This window comes from Neurospora hispaniola, assembly GCF_033458365.1.
Source record: "Neurospora hispaniola strain FGSC 10403 chromosome Unknown B0T23scaffold_6, whole genome shotgun sequence".
Taxonomy (NCBI): Eukaryota; Fungi; Ascomycota; class Sordariomycetes; order Sordariales; family Sordariaceae; genus Neurospora; species Neurospora hispaniola.
In genome coordinates, this window is record NW_026944411.1 from 1832955 (window position 1) to 1855145 (window position 22191).

Consider the following 22191-nt stretch of genomic DNA (forward strand, 5'->3'; position numbering starts at 1 on the left):
CAGGCAGCTGCTTTCGTCATTCCGACTGCTCGCGCAACTCAAACTTTCAACGGGAACGTGCACTTGGCAATGTGGCTTGATTTTGACCACCCTTGCACTCCAGCCACACCCCATGAGCAGCCGCAACCCACGCACCCACCCGAGGTCGAACTGAGCAATGAGCTGATCGGTCTCTGACCTCACTTCGTTCGTTCGCACCCGGAGTCACGAGAAGCCGCCAAGCGCAGGAGGAAAAAAGTGGGGCCAGCTTGCTACAACCTTTGCTGCTGATTCCGCATCCACCTCGTTACCACTCCTCCTCCGAACCACCTGTAGTCGACCACAACGAATACGGAAACCATGTTCGCCCAACGCCAGATGTTCTTCGCGCGCCTCGCCGCCAACCTTCGCGCCCCGGCGGTCCGCCAGACCGTCCAGCGCCGCTTCGCCAGCACCCCTGCCAACGAGTCCGGCAAGAACGCCTTCGTCCGCGAGCGTGAGGCCGTCAAGCAGCACGCCGCTGAGACCACCGGTGCGCCCTAATCCACCACCCGCCCTTGTCAATTGCCGACCCCGATTATCGATGGACGGGAAATGCTAACCTGGAGTTGCCATGTAGAGCTCTGGCGCAAGATCTCTCTCTAGTATGCGCATTTCCTCCCACTCCCCCAAATCCCCGCTGCGTGGTTTTTCCCGGATGGACCCCCCGGACTCTGAAGGAACTGGAGCTTCAGCTAGCTCGAACAAAGCTCCATCGAGCTCCGATCGAAGCCCGCCTTCAACGACGAGCGCATGACACTAACGTCATAGCCGACGTGCACCGCCGAGAAGACGAAGGGGATCAACAGTCAACATCTGCGGAATGATTGATTGAGTGAGGGACAGAAAAGGGGAATGAAACACAATAAGCTAACGAAACTCACCTTTTCCCCCAGCTGCATTCCCCCTGCCCTTGCCCTCGCCGGATACAACGCCTACACCCTCTACAACGAGCATTGGGAGCACTGGTCCCACCTCCCTCCCCTTGAGGAGCGCACCGAGTACCCCTACCAGAACATCCGCACCCGCAACTACCCCTGGGGCGATGGTGACAAGACTCTCTTGTACGTTTAACCCATCCGAAGCTCGCACAACCGGGCTTCTCTGCATGGCCTTTCTGAACGAAGGAGCTTTGAGCGAGCCGAGCCCCATCGAAGGAGCCTCAGTCTATGGTAACAACTACTGACCGACACCAACTCTGTTTAGCTGGAACGAGTCTGTCAACTACCACAACCGCGACAAGGTCACGTAAGTGGCTTGTTGATGCGAGCTTCACAAGCACCATCTGTGCTCTTGCTTGCTAGACTGGCATCATCCCTGGATCGTTGGAAAGCAAAGAGAATCGGGGCAGCTAGCGTGTAATGAGAGCAGGTGGCATGGGACTGTGAATGAAGTGTGGAAGGGAAGAACATGACGAGTGCTAGAGGCACCACCACGTCCACTGATCCGCAATCATCATATCAATTTAACTGCATTCTGAGATTAGGCTCTGTAAAGGCTCGCATTGACATCCATATGACCTTATTCTTGATGGAAGCCCATGTGCAAGACGAAAACAATGTGCTACTGCTATTGCTGGGGATCTCCATGAGACAAGGTGCAGTGAGCCTTGATAGCTCCCATCCATTTCTACTAGGGGTTTAATGACACAAAACAAGGGGCACATATCCGGGCCATATTCGATGAAATCAAACATCAACCTCTATGGCCATCGACAATATTTTCCATTCCTCATCAAGTCATTACAACCGAACTGCTCCATAAAAACGTCCGACCGGAGCTTCACTGAGTCCCACCCAAACCATATTATGGAGTACCTGTATCTGTCGACCATACACTAGAATGCTCGCCCGACGAGCTCTGCCTCTTCAATGCCATATACCGCGCCGCATACTCCTCCGCTCGAGCATGATCCCCCAGCACTTTCATTAGCGTCGCCCTCTTCGCCAACGTCTCGCACTGCTTCTCCAGATCTTCCGCCGCAGAGAAGTGGTTGAACGCACACTCCAGCGCCTCGTGTGCCTTCGTAAAGAGGTCGATTTTTTTGTTGTTCATCAAGCTCGCCGCCGCGGCCGCGGCCGCTCCTGTTGTTTCTCCCGTCGTCGTCATCGCCTGCCTGGCTTTTCCAGCTTTCCCAGCCTGTCCCATCCTGGCATCCGCTAGGATACTATACAGTATGCCTGTGTTGAAAGCATTCTCCGACTCCATCGAGCGCGGCAGCACTGCTTCTACTAGCTGCACAGCGCCAGTGAACTCGCCCATCGCATTCAGTATGTTGGCCAGAGCGCCAACCGCCTGCCACAGGAGGGTGAGCAGCCGCGCACGCCACGCAAGGCTCGCCGCGCGCATGGTGATTGAGAACCCCCTTTCCGGTCTGCCCATGCAGTCAAAGAGGTGCGCCTTAGCCAGCAGTAGCCGAATACGTAGAGACAAGTCCCGGTGGTCATCACGAAATTTGGCGATCAGCCGCTCGATCTTCTCGTACGCGGCGTCAAAGTCCTTGCGCCGGATCAGTGCCTCGATGTGCAGCGAGTCGATAATGAACACCACATCCGGATCGAGCTCCTCGGAGCCGATCTGCAGCAGCTGCGCGAGCAGCGTCTCGGCCGTGTCGAGGTCGTTGTGGTGCAGGTCGCGCCGCAGCTTGACAAGCCCGCGGTAGAGGTGCCAGTACTGGTTAGGCTTGGCGGCGCGGAGCAAGTTCTTGTCGATGCCGTCCTCGAGCTTGGCGAAGGCTTCGTTGTACTTGCCCTTGCCGGCGAGGGTGCCGGCTAGCCGGCAGACCATCTTGAGCTCGTCGTCGAAACATGCGCTTGGGGCGTGGACGCGCAAAAAGACCTCACTGGTCATGGTGGAGAGGTAGGAGATGCCGAGTCGGTCCCAGAGCGAGGTGGTGACGGATAGTTGCGAGCCGATTAGGCTCTTCATGTTTCTTTCGACGATGATATGCGAACTGCGCACGAGGTGTTCCATGGCGCCGGCGATGCTTTCGCCATTGGCCATGTTGAGCTTGGCTTCGCTAAGGAGGGCGGAACTCCGGAGCACGAGCATGCCGGTTTCTTTGGCTTTCGCTCGGAGGAAGGCGAGAGCTTCCTTACCGCTCCCGATCATGCTGTTGGCCTCGAGATCTTGGACGAGATCTGGGTGTGCTCGGCCAAAATGATAGAACCAGTTGAGACAGAAGTTAAGACAAGTGTTGTCCTTGTTCTCTCGAGCGGTGGAGATGGTCTCGAGCATGGTTGCCATTGCCTCCTTATGGCAGCCAAAGTCCGACTGTACGATTGCTAGGTTCATGAGGGCGTAGTGGTAGAAAAGACGGTCGCGGTTTTGCATGGTGTAGTCGAAGTATCTGTGCAGGTAGTCAAACGCTGATGGATAATCACCGGATCTCCAAGCATCTGAGAAGCTGTAGACGTCAACATCCGTTCGCGAGCTGCCATGTCTTTTTTTTTTTTTTGTTGTTGTTTCTTTGGGAGGGGGGAGATAGGGGAGGGAGAGAGTGAAGGCTTACTTGAGATAATGGGACAGACTGGGAACGACGTGGCTGTCTCTCAACATGGCGTGGAACTTCGCCCTGATTTCTGCGGGTACTCTTGCGCCATACTCTGCTTGTTGTTAGAAGGGTCATCTCCACGTTGGTGACGAAGGGATAACATACTCTGTATCTGATCGATCTGGAACTCAAGGAGGCTTTCGATGTCGTCTGTGCTGACCGGTAGCGCGCCGTCTTCTTCATCCATGAGCATGCCACCGTATGCCGTCACAGCAATTCCATCCGTGAAAGATCCCCATTCATGCTGGCTCTCCATCAATACCGAGTCGAAACTGAGTCTCCCGCACTGAGGATTCCGTCTTCTCCAGTAAGAAACCGTAGGCTGGCGGTACTTGACGAACGCCTTCCATAGCTCCGCCGAGTGATGAAACTGTAGCCTCGTGAACTCCAACACCGCCTTCCTTACGAAAGCTCCCAAGGGCGAGTTCCGCGCCAAAAGTATCCCGGACGGCAGTTCCTCTCCAAGCTCTGTCATCTGCCGCAGCTCCTCTCTAGTTCGCGCCAACACTCGTGGCTGACGGGAGAAGAATGTTTGCAATGCATCGAGAGAATCGATGCCCCACAGCTTCTCTAAAAACCTGTCCCACAGACGACGGCCGGGCAGTCGATCGACCGCCGGAAAGGGAAGCAAGAGGTCCTCGAAATCTTTGATGGAAACGACCAGTCCGATGCTACGCTCAGCTCTCTGCCACCGGTTTGCTGCGCCTGGCGTAGTTGTCATCGTGCTTTGCAAATCGCTGTCGAGGATGTGAGAGGTGAGGAAGCTCAGGACCGGAATGATCGCGTCGTTAGGTACTGTTTCTTCGACATAAAGCTCAATCAGAGCTAGTAGGCCAATCTTGGCCGGCGTGAGATAGCGTGCCATGATCGAAATGTGAGAGACAATGGATGATAAGGACGACGGGCGCCGTGCCTCACCATGGGTAGATAATCGAGGAGGAATAGACAAAACCGAGAAAGTGGTGTTAGTCTCGGAAAGAAAAGTGGTATTGAATTACTAACTATCGAGTGTTTTGTTGTATCGCAAGTGAAGGTTAGAATTAGATTGTGAGGGCCGGCAAGGCAGATGAATGAAGGACGTGCGATTCGAGGGTGACGGAGAAGGAGCGACGTGGTTTGGTTTTCGATGTAGATCGCGCAAACGAATCATAAACAGATCAAATGAGCAGAATTTCGCACATGTTATTCCATCCCACCTTCACATGCCATTAACAAAAGGAAGACCAGTTTGTTTTGCGTTTGCTGTTCAGACGGAAATCGCGAGGGATGTGTGCCCGTACATAAACATTCTGATTCGGTCAAGCGGGGATGGTTAAGGTGTGAGAAAGTACTTACCCTAACCCTCCTCCCTCCCCCCCCCCTTTCCTCTCACCACCGCACGTGAAAACGAGTGCAAAAGTCTACAGGAAATTCATACCCGTCTACCGTCAGTTCCTCTTTTGTTTCAGGCAGCTTTGACTCTTCCTTGGATGATGTTCGTAGGTTCTTGTCTCGCACTTCCATGCCCCTGTTCACTTCTGTTCCCTGGTACCCTTCTGCAGGTGCAGCAGTTAGCAGGCCAAGCCTGGATACTAAAGTGATTTGGGCACGGAAATTCCTAGCATCTATTGGGTCTGGCTTTACAGGGCACATCACTGTATCACTCACGGTACGGTTCACATCCAGTGCTTGAGATGGTCAACGGCCGCTCAATACCTCCAGAGACTTGGACAGGGCGCCGCAAGAGGCATCCACAACACCATTGCTCTCCAACTTTATCTGCGTACACAAATTGTAACGCGGATCAGACTGACAGTGAACAAATCCGTAATACCAATCTGCCTGGTTGCGCCAATTAACGAACGTGGAGGACATTGCGTCCCGAGTTCGAGAACTACTTCCAACGCTTGTCCGTACCTGATGTCCGCAAATGGTCCCTGTCTGCGTAAAATGCGGTGTAACAAAAGAATGAATATTCCTGCAGCTTGAACCGCTGCGATTCGAGTCCCAACCAAACATGTATGCTTTGACCATCTCCCGAGGTATCTCCTTCTATCAAATGCACATGCTGGAGCTCACTCGTGGTCTGTCCTTCGGCTTAGAAATGTCGGCCTAGTCCCGAGACTGTTCGACAAGGCGCTGAACCACCCATCGCCAATATCGAAACCGCCTCGCCCTCTCTCAGGAGCTGAAGCCGCAGCCCTTCCTTGCTCAATGTCAGTGTTCCTCGCTGGGGACTCGGATCTGAACATGTTGTCTCCGGACCCAGAAGCCTGACCGCCATCCTCCTCCTCACTGTCATCATCGCGGTATGGCTCGTAGCGCGGGGTAGACGAAGACCCTCGTGCCAAAGACCTGACAACATCGCCTTTACAGATAGGGCATGTGCGGCGCCTAGTGGTGAGCCAAGGCGTTCTGTTGTGTTTTCAGCATGCTGACAATTCTGAATGTTCAGGGGCATTGGGGGGTGTCACTTACATGCATTCCGCATGGAACTCATGACCGCAGGGCAAACTCATTACCCTGCTAACTCCATCCACGTATTCCTCCAAGCAAATGGCACACTCCCTCTGCCGTCCCATGTACTTATTCCACTGGCTAGCGCGAGTGGTTCCCTTCTCGTGAGCCGGCACCCTCGCCGCTTGCAGGGCACTATCTACCCTCAACAAGTCCGCGGGTTCAGGGACTCCTGTCGTTGTACGAGACCTTGGTCGAGATCTAGATGGCCCTTGGAGTAACGGAGTCGTAGGGGTTGAGGCACCGCTGGGAGATGGCACCCTCGACGATTGACTTGGCGAACGAGGAACAGTATGGTAAGTCCGTACCGGAAGACGTTCCACAACGGATTTCGGGGCTCTCCATCTCCGTCTACGGATTTTGGCGCGTAGTATAAGAAGAGCGTATACGACTGTCAAAGTAATAAGAGGGCTTATTACCAGAACAAGAAGGGTGTCGAAAAACGGACTGGCACCGCTTGTGGGTGTTATAGTAATCCATAGCCCTTCTCGACTTCCCGCCCGGTTAATTGCAGCTGGTGGTGAAGATGATTTCTCGGCGTAGAAAGACGATATCTCATACGGAGGAAAATCTTCGCCGTCGTCCTCGCCAAATATCTTGGACATCAACCCACCCGAGGAACCTAAAGATGAGTCGGAGCTCCGTTGTCCAGACTGCGAGCCTGCTAAGACCTCGCGGTCGTACCGGCCGCTGCCAGGAGTAATGCTGCCTCCTTGCGGTCCGTTCGTATCACTTTGGCTAGTCTTGCCGGGCTGCTTTGAGGAAGCACCGGAGGTACCGGCCCCTTGCGCATCACCGGCGGAATCATCATCACCGTGGTGAACAGTTGATGCGCTGTTTTTGGGCGAAGAGGAAGCCAAGTCAGGGTCGCGCCAGTCTTGAACTCCAATCTGGAAACCATCTTCAGGATTTCTGCCAGAGTCCGAAGCCAAGGCAGAGTTATCGCCAATGCTCTTGGAAGTCTTGTCAAGACCGGTTTTGATCACTTTATCTTTTTCATCACTCCAGTCGTCCACTATGATCCAATCCAAAGAGCCGCTACTTGGAGGCCGGCTTTTATCAGTTGCGCTGTCACTGCCAGGGCTCCAATGAAAGAGCTGCGAAATCCAGCTTCTGTGCGAAGGGTTGGATTGAGTACCACTGTCTGACACGCTTCCCTGAGGACCTGTTACCTTGGTCAACTGTCGTTTGGAGTTGGTTTCAGGTGTAGATTTGGCGTGCTTTGCGGACCATTTAGGCGATTTTCTTTTCTTGGTCTTGCCAGAATGCTGGGCGTTTGAAACCGGATAACCGCTCTCATCGAGAATATCTTGAAGGAAACTTCCTGGTTGCATCAAAGAGGATAAGAGGTGGGCAGTAGTTCTCGAGGTAAAAACGGATGGGATAGTAACGTTATCAACATTACCGCGTGCGGACATTTGAATCAGTGGCCCGCCCTTCTGGTTATCACCAACGATGAGTGCAATCGCTCCACGCCGCTGTGCCCATTTGACCTTTTCGAGGAATCCGCAACCACCTCGGCTCAATAGCACAATCTTGCCAGTTATCTCGGCTGTCTCTTGGATTGACTGGATGTCTGCATGGCCTGAGCTCGAGGTTGTGGGAGTGTCGACGAAAGCATTTTTATCTGTTCGAAATCCTTGATGTAGATAATCATCCGTCCCATCATCAGCCATCGTTTCCAGCTTGCTTGAGTGTGTTCTCGAGATGCTCTCGTGATCAACTGCAGAACCGTCTACAGTGTTGCTCCCCTTGAACTTTTTGTGATCGAACGTGGTACTGCCGGTCGTGTCTCTTGTTGGTGATTGTTTCGGCATCTTGATAGACAGCCGGCCCGGCGCACCCTCCCACCCCACCAAATCACTACAACCAAGCTCGCCTTCACCCTGCCCATCTTGGAGATTGTCATCTGTAAACCCACTCCCCGCCCAAAGTTGCCCACTAAGCCCGTCTTTCGGGAGTGGTGGCCCAAATATCGCAGGCCGTGCCGGGAAAAAGGTGCTGTTGTCGTCAAAGAGACTGATGGCTGCATTGGGAGGAAACAGCGTAAACGGAGCTCTAAACGAGAAGAAGGATCGCAACCCGGACGTTTCAGGTGCGAGATGCGAAACTGCTGGGCTCGCGCGGCGGGATGACGCTATGGCACGACAGAAGAGGAACACCGAGGCAGAGAAGAAGAGGACCAATATGGCAACTCGTGGAGTACGCATCGTGGGACCAGGAGCGGCTGATCACCGCGAGCACCTGATATACGCCGAGAAACGCCTCCTAAAGCTGGCAGCCAAATCAATGTATCAAGTTGGTGGAGCGGGCGTTTCGATGCGCTCTGGAATCTTTAATTATGGGGACCAGCTGCTGCTCGAGCCGTCTGTGGCGGTGGGCCCGATCATTCGTATACACTACTATGTCGTCGGTGGCTCGAGTTGCGGGGATATCGGCGTTACTCGATTCGGAGGAAGATGATGGACGCTGATTGCCCAGAACGTAAGGGCAGAATTGTCGAGGAAAGGACGGCGAGTGTGGTTCACGGTATCAAGTCGCAGGGGGGAAGAAATGAAGAGGGGGTTGAAGCTGGGGAGAAGGGGTTGGGAATCAAATAAATTGGAAATCGGAAAGCGAAGTTCAGGGCAATAGCGGTTTGGAGATGACGACCGGATGGAGTATACAGCTCAGGAGCGATGGGGGCGTGCCGCGATTAATCACACCACCGGTAGGGCCAAGCGCAGCGTGATGAGGGAGCGATTGACCATAGGATCAGAGGATGACTTGGATCCGACGGGACTATCCTGCGCTGGCGAGGGTAGACGAGGGTGTGTGAGGCTCACCCACTGGCCCCGACTTGACGACCAATTCCGTCACAGATGAGTTTCGTTGGGGGAGCGGGGTGGAGGGGAGCGCACTTCGGGTTGCCAGGTGCTGCTGGCAGATGTCCTCCCTGGACAATGGAACTCGGGCTGGCTTCAAACTAAGGTTGGTAGGAATGGCAGCAGAGCAGGGCTGGGCCTCCATTCCATCGCGAGGGGACCGAGTTCTGCGCTGTCGGGCTGAAGCTGCCCGCCTGACGTTGCCCCTGTGCTTTGCCGTGCCACGATGTCCCTGGTGGGCACCAACTGGAGCTTACAAGGGTCCAATTTAACCTTAGCAGGCGGATATCACATGGGTTCTCCCCAGATCTCCCACCAAGCTTGCTGTAACCTAGTCCTCTTCGAGCAATGCCGCTGTGGGAGCAACCGCTCGTCGTGACGAGCACCCAAGGCCCTCACTCCACAGATTCGAAGGGATCACATTCACACGGGCCCTTTTGGGTCTGTACATAAGAATTTCGGGCACACACCTACTGTATGTGAATCGTGTGGATGAAAGAAGGAGTCACTGATAAATATTTCTTTCTGGAAGACTCAACATGTACACGCGCCGTCACATCTCAGGCTCTGCGCGTTTTTGCGTTCCCGAGTGACATGTGACATATTCTCCATACCTAGCCAGATGTCGGGATACCCGCTCGAGCTTTCTGACACAAGCTCCACAAATTGTTTCTTAAGGATGCCCGGTGTCGAGTCTTCGGGTCTTGCTTAGGTATAGCAACCTCAAAACCTCTTAAAAGAGCTCAAAGATGTCTTAATCCTTCCAACATCGTTGAAAGCTGAGTTGAGGAGAACTCAAGAGCCCTCGAGGGACTACAAACCGCTACAAGAATTATGACTGGGAAAGATCGATTTCGGGTCTCCCGTTCCCTTTTCACCAGGAATCACGAAATGACTCGAACGGTCGCCAGATACTGAGGCCACCCGAATGTGAGCCAACTGTTGCCCGGTGAGTCTAAACAAGCCAACAAGCAATAGCTAGGTACTTAGCTTCCAGTGACTCGTGCATCCCTTCCCTTATATCAACGAAATACCTCTAGGTACCTCTAGGTTCCATGTATCGAAGTCGGAAGATGGGATGGGAAGAGGATTGCCAAACTCGCCGCTATGGCGGTACTTCCCATAGGGTGAAGGGAGCACCCTGATGGAGGGTGGGGAGAGGGGCTTGGCCTCTGTGACCAGGTACCCCTCAAACATTTGTATGTATGTAGTGTACGCGGGCTGACAGGTATAGTGGGGCCCGTGCGTGGGAAATCTTTTGACTCATGGCCATGGCTTCCGGCCGGCCTAGTCCGTCTGCCCCTCCGAAGGGCGGCCGCAGAAATTCCTGTCAGCCTGACGGCCCGCCTATAACAATCAACCCTTCAGCTGCCCATTGACCCTTATCGTCCTCTGGATGCCGCTTTCGTTGTGGCGATTGGCAATTGGAAGCTCGAGAAGGCATTCATTGCTTAAATTCACGTCGACCCGCGTACTTCCTGTTCCTCGACAGTATTCGACTTACAGTAACAACAAGAAAGTCACCATGCCGGGAGAAGATCAACCCGTTGCCGCGCCTGCCGCTGCGCCGGCTGCGCAAGACGCGCCTGGTGCCCCTGCCCCGAAGAAGAATGGTTCGTGAGCCTCGTGGATCTGAACTCTCCCATGTGCAATTGTGGCCACCGACTTACACCTGTTTCTTTGCTCTTGTAGACAAGAAGGAGAAGGCTAAGGCCGACAAGGCCGCCAAATTCGCCGCTAAGCAAGCCGCCGCCAAAGCGAAGCAGCCTGTTGCTCAGTCCGCCCCCAAAGAGAAGAAGGAGAAAACTCCTGCCCTGCCTCCTTACGAAGATACTACCCCCGCTGGCGAGAAGAAGGTCATCCAATCATTCGAGCACCCTCACTTCTCTGCCTACAATCCCAGCGCCGTCGAGGCGGCATGGTATCAATGGTGGGAGAAGGCCGGCTACTTCAAGCCCGAAAGCTGCAGGAAACCCTCGGCTGGCAAGTTCGTTATCCCTCTGCCACCTCCGAACGTTACCGGCGCTCTCCACTGCGGCCATGCTCTCGCCAACTCCCTGCAAGATACTTTGATTCGCTGGTACCGCATGAAGGGCTATGAGACCTTGTGGGTGCCCGGTTGCGACCATGCCGGTATTTCGACCCAGTCCGTCGTCGAGAAGATGCTCTGGAAGAAGGAGAAGAAGATCCGTCAAGAACTTGGCCGTGAGAAGTTCACAGACCTCGTCTGGGAGTGGAAGGGTGAATACCATCAGCGCATCAACAATGCCCAGAAGCTTATGGGCGGCTCGATGGACTGGAGCCGCGAGGCTTTCACCATGGATAAGAACCTCACCGCTGCCACCATGGAGACTTTCTGCCGTCTTCACGACGAGGGCCTCATCTACAGGTCTAACCGCTTGGTGAACTGGTGCACCCACTTGAACACCGCGCTCAGTGGTTTGGAGGTCGAGACCAAGGAGATTACCGGCCGTACGCTTCTCGACGTCCCCGGTTACGACAAGAAGGTCGAGTTCGGTGTCCTTACGCACTTCAAGTACCAGATCGACGGTTCCGAGGAGACGATTGAGGTTGCCACCACCCGTCCCGAAACCATGCTTGGCGATACCGGTATTGCCGTCAACCCGGAGGATCCCCGCTACACCCACCTTGTCGGCAAGTTCGCCCGCCACCCCTTTGTTGACCGTCTCCTTCCCATTGTCACCGACAACTACGTCGATAAGGAGTTCGGTACCGGTGCTGTCAAGTTGACCCCGGCCCACGATTTCAACGATTACCAGCTTGGTCAGCGTCACAACCTCGAGTTCATCAATATTCTGAACGAGAACGGAACCCTCAACGACAATGCCGGCCCTTTTAAGGGACAGAAGCGCTTCGACGCCCGTTACACTGTTGTGGAGGAACTGACCAAGCTTGGACTCTTCGTTAAGAAGGAACCCAACCCAATGAAGATTCCCCTTTGTGAGAAGTCTAAGGACGTTATTGAGCCCATGATGACCGAGCAATGGTGGGTTCGCATGAAGGAGATGGGTGAAGCTGCGCTCCAAGTTGTCGAGGAAGGCAAGGTCAAGATCTCCCCCGAGAGTGCTACTAAGTCCTACAAGAGGTGGCTTTCTGATATCCAGGATTGGTGTATTTCCCGTCAGCTCTGGTGGGGCCATCGCATTCCTGCTTACCGCGTCATCTTTGAGGGTGAGGAGGGCCAACGTGAGAATGAGAAGTCCGAATGGGTGGTTGGCAGGACACAAGAGGAGGCTCAGGCAAAGGCTGAGGCCAAGTTCGCCGGCCGCAAGTTCACTCTTGAGCAGGACCCCGACTGTCTCGATACCTGGTTCAGCTCCGGACTTTGGCCTATGGCCATTCTTGGCTGGCCCAACACTGAGAACCTCGACTTCAAGAAGTTCTTCCCTACCAGCATGCTTGAGACCGGCTGGGATATTCTGTTCTTCTGGGTCAGCCGTATGATTATGCTCAGTCTCAAGATGACCGGAGAGGTACCGTTCACTGAGGTGTACTGCCACAGTCTGATTCGTGATTCCGAGGGCAGGAAAATGAGCAAGTCTTTGGGCAACGTCATTGACCCTCTTGACATCATTCGCGGTATTGAACTAGAGGATCTCCACGCAAAGCTGCTGGTCGGTAACCTGAAGGAGGAGGAAGTCGCCAGAGCCACCAAATACCAAAAGACTGCCTTCCCCGGCGGTATTCCCGAGTGCGGCGCGGACGCCATGCGTTTCACCCTTCTCTCCTACACCACTGGCGGTGGCGATATCAACTTCGACATCAGGGTTATGCACGCTTACCGCAGATTCTGCAACAAGATTTGGCAAGCCAGCAAGTACGTCCTTGGTAAGCTGCCTCAGGACTTTGTGCCCAAGGGTGAGCTTGACACCGCCAACTTCTCCGTTCCCGAGAAGTGGATCCTTCACCGCATGAACGTGGCCGTTAAGGGCATGAATGAGGCTCTTGAGGCCCGCGAGTTCTCCAGAGCCACCAAGGTGGCCTACCAGTTCTTCTATGACGAGCTCTGCGACGTCTTTATCGAGAACAGCAAGGGTATCCTTAGCGACGGTACCCCTGAGGAGCAGCAGAGCGTGCAACAGACATTGTATCATGCCCTTGATGTGGCGCTGCGCCTCCTCCATCCCATCATGCCCTACATCACTGAGGAGCTCTGGCAGCGTCTTCCTCGCAAGCAGGGCGATGGCGAGACCATCATGCTTGCTCCCTACCCTGCCTTTGAGTCTCAGCTCGAGTTTGCTACCGAAGCTGAGGACTATGAGCTTGGTCTCAAGTGCGCCGGCGGCATCCGCTCCCTGGCTGCCGACTATAACATTAAGTCGGATGGCAGAGCGTTCATCAAGGCTACTACTGCGGACAGCCTTGCTACTGTTAGTGCTCAGCTCGCCGCCATCAGGACACTCTGCGGCAAGGGTGTTAAGGAGGTCAACGTCTTGGGCGCTGATGAGGAGCTGCCAAGAGGCTGCGCCGTCTATGTCATTAATGCCGAGATCACCGTCCTTCTCCAGGTTGGCGGTAGCATTAGCGACATCGATGCCGAGATCAAGAAGATCACCACCAAGTTGCAGAAGACTGATCTCACCATCAAGAAGCAACAGGAGCTTCTGTCTAAGGATGGCTTCGAGAAGGTCAGCGAGGCTGTCCAGGAGTCTGAGAAGCAGAAGCTGGCCGATGCCCAAGCGGCAAAGGAGAACTACCAACGCACTCTGGAGGAGTTCAGCAAGCTCAAGATTTAAATGAAATTCGGAGTTGGCATCTGTTTTAGCGTCTAGTACGGTCCCTGAGTGTCCGAACAGTGCTCAAAGCGTTAGAAACGTTGTAGCTAGCATTTTTTTCTCAATCAAAACGGCATAGTTCGGAACTTGAATCATCCCGCTATAAAACTTCGTTTGCGTGATAGAGATGCATGTAGTGTTTCGACTTTCCGTTGCTTGATGATTATATGAAACCTGCATCTTAATCAATTCATTTGGGCATGTTTTTCTGGTTTTTTTTTTCCCTGCTTGTCTCAGCTACGAGAGTTAGTTATCTCAGCACCCAGACCTCCCATCTTCGTTCTTGCTTAGAGGTAGATGGGGACGTAACTTGTCTGAGAACTGAGATAATACAAGAGTCTGTTTTCCCAAGGTCGCTGTGGTCCCTTGAAAGTGATTTTTAGGTGCATTCATTGGTTATCAGCTCCGTACAGCCATTCACTACCATACAGCCTAAAGCAACAAACTACCTTGTAGAACTGATGCTTCATTAGTTGCTTCATCGTTGCGGTGCTGCCATGAAATTTGGATGACTGAAGTCTCGAGTGGGCCTGTCCGGCATGGAAATTGTGGGTCCGCTAAGAGGAACGGGGTGGGCGGAATGCTAAGCAGTGCACAGTGCAGTGATGTACACCCAACCTGTAGCGTAAGCCACAGTACTCAGCCACAAGTGGCGGGAGACGCGGCAGCCCTAAGCGGGAAATCTGGCTTGCCGCACATTCCCAAAATTTCGCGATCCCCTACTTGAGAGAATCATCCAACTCACGACAACGCTCCGCCCGGTGACGACGACGAAGGTATTTCCGCTCCACCCCAAACAGTCGGTCCCTTACGGTCATACTGATTTTGCTTGAATACAGCAACCGCCAAAATGAGTAGGTTTTCCCTGATCCTGCAGACACACGACGTATCCCGATACCATTTTTGATCGACCCCTCGCCAACGACCAAATTCACGATCCGGTCGAAATGTTGCACTGAGCGTCTGTAAACTGGACGATATACGGCTCGAAGACGAAATTATACACGACAGCTATAGGAGGATGCAATATGGTTGGAACACAATGGGCTGACACGGTCGCAAACAGCTAAGGGAACTTCGAGCTTTGGCAAGCGGTATGTTGAGGACCCATACGGCTTGGACACTGTCGAATAAGGGTAACTAACTCTCCATGCAGCCACACCAAGACCCACGGTCTTTGCAGACGTTGCGGGTAAGTAGACACGAATCCGAAACCGATTGAGGAAGGAGAATATATGGGTCGACGGCCGCGAAGATGAACGAGAACTATCAACGACGTCCGCCCGCTACAAGAGAACAAGAGATTGACAATCGATTCACCAGTCGCCGTTCGCTCCACAACCAGAAGAAGGTCTGCGCTTCTTGCGGCTACCCTGCCGCCAAGACCCGCAAGTGTACGTTGGACTCTTTATCATCCTCGAGGGGGCGCCTACCAAAGGGGTTCCCCCGGATCTTGGGCGCAAGTGTCAGGATGCTGACAACAGGGTGTGCAATACAGACAACTGGTCTGAGAAGGCCAAGCGCAGAAAGACCACCGGCACTGGTCGCCTCCGTTACCTCAGCACCGTCTCTCGCAAGTTCAAGAACGGCTTCCAGACCGGTGTCCCCAAGGGCTCCAAGGGTCCCGTCGCTGCTTAAACGAGCGAACTGGGTTGGATTTTCGGTTCTCTCGGGTCGATTAACGTGAACTGGCGGCGGCGAAGTGGGACAAATGGGACGGGATCGTTTTCTTTGGCGGGCGCGGTGTAACCAGGGACTGGGATTATCCCCGGATCGGACCTAAACTCGCTTTTTGCTGCTGCTACATCACATCAACGGGCAAAAGGTGCACGAGGTTTCATTTTGCGCGCGCGCGGGAACTTGGTCTTTAAAAGCATTCTTGACATGCAAGAAGCAAACATGGTCATGAGATACAATGGCGTAACGTCTTTTTGCTGAAGTGGAAACAGCAAAGTCTCCCCGCGGACAAGCAAGCTCTCAGACTTGGTGGTGGGCTGAGTGTCGCCCGGTCGAGCAAGTTTTACTACTCTTCAATTCCAGTTCCGTTTTTCACTCGAGCATTTGGACATTTGGGAGGATTACGAATGTCGACATGACGTGATGTGTGATGATTATCAATTTCAATATCAGGCCTGATATCCACCAGCTACTTACTGCCCCCTTTCGAAAACCCGAACACTACCATCTCCCCCGACATGATACAGATACTCCTTCTCCTCTATCTGTTTCTCGCCGCCACTGTCTCCGCCACGCGTAATCCTGACCACACCGCTCACATCCTTCGCGATGCCAGTATCAAGCAATCTGAGGCTTACAACCATCTCTGCTTCATGCGCCAGTGACAAAACAAACGACGCGTGATCCTTGTCAAGTGTGGTCACCTGCGAAGTGATCAATGGGTCGTCGGCGGACAGCGTGAGGATCGTAGCATGTGATTTCTAATATTCCTCAACATCAGTTTCTTTGTCCAATATCTCATTTCGCCTAGATATCTCCTCATGGGACGACGGCGACTTACCTCTCTGAGATCCAACACTAAATCCTGCAAAGCTGATGAAACCAACCCATTCCCATCTGACGTAGCAGCCAGCAAAAAGTCGAGCTGGTCAATAACCAACACAACCTTCTTGTTCTTCTGGCATAGCTCATCCAAAGCAGAGTGCAGCGTCTTGCTCACGTCTGCCACTGCTAAACTGGGAAGAGAGCGCTTCCACTTTTCTCCTGCGACGGGTCCTTGTAAGGATGATCCCCCGGTGGTGGTTGTTGTAGTAGCAGGTCGTGGTACTTGTGGTCCTCGTCCCGGCACTGCTCCTGTTGCTCCTGCTGGCCCCCCAGCCGCCAATGGCACCGGAGGTCTTCTCACCGGAAGCCCTCCGCCACCAACAACAACAACACCCTCCCCATCAGAACCAGACCCAACCCCCACACAAAGCCCATCAACAAAGCCCAACTTCCCCCTCCTCCCCAACCCCTCCAAATCAAGGCCCAACCTGCCCGCGCTCTCCTTCCAAAACGCAAAGTCGCGGAGGAAGCTCACCAACAACACTCCCACACTTTCATTCCCACTCTCACCCTGATCACCAGCATCTCCTCCATTTTGTTCTTGCGCGGGGGTAGAAGTGCGTCGCTCAAATTCCGGCTCAGCAGCTATCGGCATGCGGGTGCCCAGACGTCTTTGGCCTTGGGGTTGCGATACTGCTGGTGGGCGTGAGGGGGAGGATCTGGATGCGGAAGATTTGAGCAAGGTGTACAAGTAGCGGAGCAGGAGCCAGTTGGTGTTGGCGCCGAGAATGCCTGTTAGGAGGATTTGGGATTGTGACTGGGACGGCTCAATCACGAGGTATGGCTCTAGGAGGTGGGGGATATTTCTGGATGTCATTTTGTGTCTTTTTGAGCCAGCCGCTCAGGTTAGGCGTGAGTAAATCGATTGGTAGGTGAGTATTAAGGGAGTATCGATGTGGTGGTATGTTGATGCGAGAATAATCTGTATGCCTCCCTAGAGAAATATGTAGGTAGTGTGATGTTGTGGTTGGCCCGGGTTCAAAACGAGTGGTTTCCAGTGTTTTGAAGACAAACAACGAAGAGTGATGAGATAAACGCAGGTAAGATAAGACAAAGTTCTGTCCGAAAGAGTCGGGTTGAACAATGGCAGTGAATTAAGTCGAGGAAGGTAAACCTCGGAAGCTTGTGTGACGAGACCTCAGCTTGTGATGCAAAAGATACCTCTAGTGGGGCTCGCAAGGGACAGAAAAAGGAGAGCAAATAGAGGGGTCGTTACTTACTTACTGTATAGTGCTAGCACACAGTACGCATGTCACGTCGCTGTGGTGTTTTGTCACTGTACCCGTTTCTTCAACACTCCCGTTACCTTCTCACAAGTAATTAAAGATCGGCAAACAAGTCCCAGTCGGTTGGGCCATGCTCAAAAACGATTATTCAAAGAGTAGCACAAATTTAGCGTCACACAAGCAGGCCCAACATTCACGGAGTTAAGAATCCCATCTAGACGTCGAGTAAATAATGTCCATAAACTGCTCTATGCAAACGCTACTAAAATGGTATCATGCAAAATCCGTACAAGCATCCCAAACAAGTCAATGAATGCACCTCATAACTCCCTTCCTGACATAATCATTAATCATACTCATGACTAACCTGACCAATCGGTGACAGGTTCCCGCTCACAAGGCTTCCATAGTTTACCTTGACAATAGCCCTCAAGTGTATTTGACTCTCCGGAAGTTCACCTAGAACTTCTCCATAAAGTTCTTCCGGACCGTCCACATTCTCGCTCTCTTTCCGTAGATGTACATCGGAATAGTTAGAAAGAGCAGGATAAGTTGAATGATACCGATCCAGATGAATACAGTCTTGGGTCCGTCGTCCGTGAGCCAGCCGGTCACAAACAAGCTGAAGACGAGACCGTGGAATATGTTTTTGCTGAAGTTGAGCGTGACCAGGGCCTCACCCGCATACTGTCTGTAGCTGTCGACGCAGAAGGTGATGCTGGTTGTTGAGCCAAGCGAGCATCCGAACGAGACAACACCAAAAAAGACGGTCGGCACAATCCAGTGGTCACCCAACTGCGCGGACCAGCCAAAACCCATCAAGCCAATGACCGTGGTGATGGCCACAGGTAGAGCCATGACAAGTCTGAACTCTGGCTCATAGAGGCCACCATTGCGCCTGGCCATCGCCTTCACAATTACATCCGATACCTTGCCCGCCACAGCCGTACCCAGAATACCACCGACAAAGGGACTGATATAAACCAAACCCGTCTGCAGGGCGTTAAATTCATAGTGGCCTTCGCGGTAGATGACAGCCACAGACTCGGATATCACAATAAGCCATCCGACTGAGCATGCATAGACAATGGCTGACCAGAGGACCGCTGGATAAGAGAAAAGAATGAGCGGCCGGATAGCTACTTTGTGCCATTTGTCCTTGTTCAAGCGACCATGGAAGGGCTTGAGCTGCTGGACAAACGACTTTGCGGGCTGTTCACGCAGGGCCGCAGTATATGGAACTCTGCTACCCACCACGCGGGAGCTAGCTCCTGATTGGGACTCGGTATCCGTTTGAGTGTGATCCTGTCTGGAAAACCTCTCTGAGGAGTAAGGAGACTTAGGCTTCTCGATGTTGTCGGGCATGTAGAAGACATGGGGCTTTGTCGAGTTATCAGATGATGAAGGTTCTTGAGTGATGAGCTCCGGGCGTGCAGCATGGCTGTCTTCCGCGAGGATACCTGCTGTCATGGGGACACTCGGATCGTGGAGCTCATCGGGTTTCTCAGAGGTTTCTTGTCGTGTTGCGGCTTCCCTATCCTTTTCCGCATGATGCTCTTCGGCGTCGGTAGCAAATCCAACGTGAACGTCTCGGCGATGGTTAGCCGCCGGTGCTGGAGTCGGGCCTTCCTCACTATGGCGGGCGCTGGGTAGAGCGCTGGGTGGCACACTAACGCCTGCGGCGTCCGAACGCCGAATGTGCTGTTTCGAGGACATGCGGCGGAAAAAGCTTGGTCTAGATGACTTTTTCCTTGGATGAGGCACTCTGTCCCAGAACGTCTCGGGGACAAACAGGAACAGCAGAAACCCGCAGAAACCAACAACCATGGCAACAACCCTAAAGTGACATGTTAGACTTCAAATCACTCGGTACCGACATTGGAAACGAGAAACTCACCAAAACGTCCAGCGCCATCCCAGGCTCTCGATCACGGCAGCGCTGACCAGAGGAACCAAATTCTTTCCGCCAAGAAGCAACAGCGTATAAATGCCAATTCGATAAGCTCGCTCGTGGAGGAAGAAGATCTCGGCAATAGTAGCGGACGGAAGGCATTCAACCGGACTCACAGCGATGCCCTGAAAGATTCTTCCAAGCACCAAAGACACGAAGCTTTTGGAAACGGCGCACCATACAGACGTTAAGACAAACAACAGAGCCCCAAAGAGGTACACTGGCCTCTTACCGTACAGGATAGCTGTAGGTGAGAAGATCACGGAGCCAAGGCCCATGCCCAGCATGTAGAGGCCTGTCGTGAGTGATACGCTCGAGACGCTGACATCAAACTCTTTGGCCACATCCGTGAAGCCAGCAGCAAGGAGAGGGGTCATGCCGCCGCCCACCATGCAAAAGAGGCCCAGGGAGAGCAGGGCGGAATCTCTGCGCCATGTTGGCCAGTTGAGGGGATCATTGGCAGATTCTTCTGGTTGAGGTTCGAGAATGATTTTGCCGTCACTCGTTTTCTTCTTTTCGTCCTGTGGGGGTTCTGGAGGCCTAATAACGGCGGTTGGGATTGATGAATGGGAAGTTCTCGCAGGTGCGTTCCGCAGGCCAAGGGGCTCGTTGTGGTCCGCGGCCAGTAGTAGGACCGAGCCTAGGAGGAGGTTAGGACTAATGTAAATGCAGAACCATGCACCTGGGTACCTAGACTTACCTGGTACTTCAATGGTTTCTCTATCGTTCAAAATGCCCATATTCCATTTTGGTAGTCTTCTCCTCCCTGGGATCTCCGCGTTGTCCTGCTCCCTGGTCGAACTTCGTCCAAACAACCGCCATCCGCCCTTTTGTGGTGTGCTGCCCGCTTCAGGATCGGGAGCCATTGCTTCAAACTCTTTCGTTGTACTTTGTATCTGGCGGGACAGAGCACTATGTTGAGATGGATGGGGTGAAAGGTATAAGGTGTGCGGGCGAGTTAAGACGCGAATCGTAGGCACCGGTGAATATAGGAGACGTCAAGATCCTGATATGATGACAACGACCACGTATATTGTTCTGTCTTGCGGCGATATAGGAGGATGCAGGATATATGTAAGGCATATGCGGCAGAGATGAATGAGGGATGGGTGAAGAATACCCAGGGCAAAGATGACAGAAAGGCATGCAGTATGCAGGAAGGAGGGGAGACGGAGTTCAAGTAGTCCGTCATGAACCGTCAATCAAGGGCCGGTCGAACTAGCTCTCTGGTTGGCAACTCTCCTTCCTCAACAGGTATCAAGATGCTCCAATATGGCGCAAATCAGAAACAGGAAACAAGGGCACGCCCAGATGAAAGGAAAGGAGGAGAAGGGTCAAGTGAGCACAGGAAGCGGCGGTTGTTGAGAAGAGCTGCATGCTTTTTCGCTCTTTGATTTACTTGGGTGGAAAATGCCTTCGACTTGGTATCAATGGGTGTCCACTTGAACACGCTAAGACACACCAGCGCGTGGGTCGAACCCATGCTGGAGACGACCCTGCCGTGGGAGTTTGGGGTCTGTCCCGGGAGGTTCCCAGCCCCTTCAAAACGCCGCCGAGGTCCGCCAAGCCCCGGGCCAAGATGGCCCTTTGACGGAAAATGGGAGAAACTACCAGGCATCGGGCCATGTTGAAAGGCAACGGCTGAAGAATGATCCACAACTCTGTTTTTTTGTCGCCTGGTTCGGCTCCTTGTGCTGAGCTAGAGCAGCCGTCAGGTGGACCATGTGAATGGGAGAGTGGGAGCCTTGAGGCAGGGAAGACGGTCGACAAGGACTCTCTCTCTTGCTGCAGTTGCCTAGCTCCATGGGCATCATGTTTGCTGTCCTGAGAGGCTCTCTTTTGGAGTCCCCAGACTGCTGATCAGGCGAATTTGGCAGACCACGGCCGGCGCAAAAAGGCAAAGGATCGACGATCCAGGGCATGAGCCGATGTGGCGGGCTTGACAATCGTTCAGACCAGGACAAAACCGCAGATACCGGGCGAGGTTTTTTCGTGTCTATCGTCCTGCCGTCCTCCTTGACTTTTGGCCCCGTGTGCGAGCACTCGAGTCTCCCGTTGGCGGAAAGAAAGCGGAGCATACGAGATGGACTGCCCGGGTTGATAAAGGCCAGGATATAAAGGTTGCTTCGCATTAGCTTACCTCCCGAGTCGTGATAATCGCTGAGCTCATTCTATAATGCCGTCTTATCGCGTGTAAGTTGTTGGACGGTTGTAGAATGGCCGCAACCTATTGACAAACGGTCACGTTAGAGGTAGGTGTCGCACCTGCCCGGTCGCACCAGCTCACACCATTCTTCCGAACAAAGACCCCCCGCCTCCCATGGTCCCCCGCACTACAGTTCGGGTATCCGCAGCCAAATGCCAGAGATGCGCCAGAGATGGGGAGCTAGCAGCGTTGTAGCGACGCAGATCCTACACCTCAAGGCGCCGAACCCACTCCTACTTATCTTTCCGTTAAGGCCGGGGGTACCTTATGTAGGTATCGACAAATCGGACGCCGAATCATCTCTCCCAAGCACCATCGGAGGGCCTAAACTCTTGGAAGGAGCCCTCCGCCCGGGGTCGACAACGGTCTGTCGCGGCGGATCTCTGACCTGTGTGCTCGGATGTCCCCCGAGTCACTGCGGTCACAGATTCAACCCGTCTCTTCCAGCAAGGAATCACGTCAAAGTCTCCCCCACCTCGCAACACTGTCTTCATAAATGATAAAAATGCACAATGATGC

The 22191-nt window shown here is 53.4% G+C and overlaps 7 protein-coding genes across 7 annotated transcripts; 3 read left to right on the forward strand and 4 right to left on the reverse strand.

Moving 5' to 3' along the window:
- Positions 1-175: 175 nt before the first annotated feature.
- Positions 176-1535, forward strand: B0T23DRAFT_384793 (mitochondrial cytochrome c oxidase subunit VIa). The gene is made up of 4 exons (XM_062837492.1): positions 176-511; positions 599-623; positions 915-1082; positions 1225-1535. Exons 1-4 carry the CDS (start codon positions 340-342, stop codon positions 1268-1270), a joined length of 411 nt encoding a protein of 136 aa, XP_062690859.1. The 5' UTR covers positions 176-339; the 3' UTR covers positions 1271-1535.
- B0T23DRAFT_362465 (anaphase-promoting complex subunit 5-domain-containing protein) lies at positions 1536-4888 on the reverse strand. Its single transcript, XM_062836304.1, has 3 exons — positions 3677-4888; positions 3530-3623; positions 1536-3424 (listed from the first exon to the last, which is right to left on the reverse strand). The coding sequence occupies exons 1-3, from the start codon at positions 4434-4436 to the stop codon at positions 1825-1827; spliced, it is 2454 nt and encodes an 817-aa protein (XP_062690860.1). The 5' UTR covers positions 4437-4888; the 3' UTR covers positions 1536-1824.
- A 526-nt stretch (positions 4889-5414) lies between these two features.
- B0T23DRAFT_194327 (uncharacterized protein) lies at positions 5415-8562 on the reverse strand. Its single transcript, XM_062833270.1, has 2 exons — positions 6029-8562; positions 5415-5965 (listed from the first exon to the last, which is right to left on the reverse strand). The coding sequence occupies exons 1-2, from the start codon at positions 8275-8277 to the stop codon at positions 5626-5628; spliced, it is 2589 nt and encodes an 862-aa protein (XP_062690861.1). The 5' UTR covers positions 8278-8562; the 3' UTR covers positions 5415-5625.
- A 1666-nt stretch (positions 8563-10228) lies between these two features.
- On the forward strand, positions 10229-13808 carry B0T23DRAFT_194368 (mitochondrial valine--tRNA ligase). Its single transcript, XM_062833271.1, has 2 exons — positions 10229-10544; positions 10624-13808. Exons 1-2 carry the CDS (start codon positions 10328-10330, stop codon positions 13686-13688), a joined length of 3282 nt encoding a protein of 1093 aa, XP_062690862.1. The 5' UTR covers positions 10229-10327; the 3' UTR covers positions 13689-13808.
- Positions 13809-14464: 656 nt separating this feature from the next.
- B0T23DRAFT_445407 (putative ribosomal protein L37.e.A, cytosolic) lies at positions 14465-15365 on the forward strand (the record flags this gene model as incomplete). Its single annotated transcript, XM_062840922.1, has 5 exons — positions 14465-14581; positions 14794-14821; positions 14884-14919; positions 14955-15121; positions 15226-15365. Exons 1-5 carry the CDS (start codon positions 14578-14580, stop codon positions 15363-15365), a joined length of 375 nt encoding a protein of 124 aa, XP_062690863.1. The 5' UTR covers positions 14465-14577.
- Positions 15366-15877: 512 nt separating this feature from the next.
- Positions 15878-17457, reverse strand: B0T23DRAFT_445413 (uncharacterized protein; the record flags this gene model as incomplete). Its single annotated transcript, XM_062840923.1, has 2 exons — positions 16246-17457; positions 15878-16165 (listed from the first exon to the last, which is right to left on the reverse strand). Exons 1-2 carry the CDS (start codon positions 17104-17106, stop codon positions 15878-15880), a joined length of 1149 nt encoding a protein of 382 aa, XP_062690864.1. The 5' UTR covers positions 17107-17457.
- A 517-nt stretch (positions 17458-17974) lies between these two features.
- Positions 17975-20332, reverse strand: B0T23DRAFT_321436 (MFS general substrate transporter; the record flags this gene model as incomplete). The annotated part of the gene is made up of 3 exons (XM_062835234.1): positions 17975-19352; positions 19413-20106; positions 20167-20332. 3 exons carry the CDS (start codon positions 20330-20332, stop codon positions 17975-17977), a joined length of 2238 nt encoding a protein of 745 aa, XP_062690865.1.
- Positions 20333-22191: the final 1859 nt, after the last annotated feature.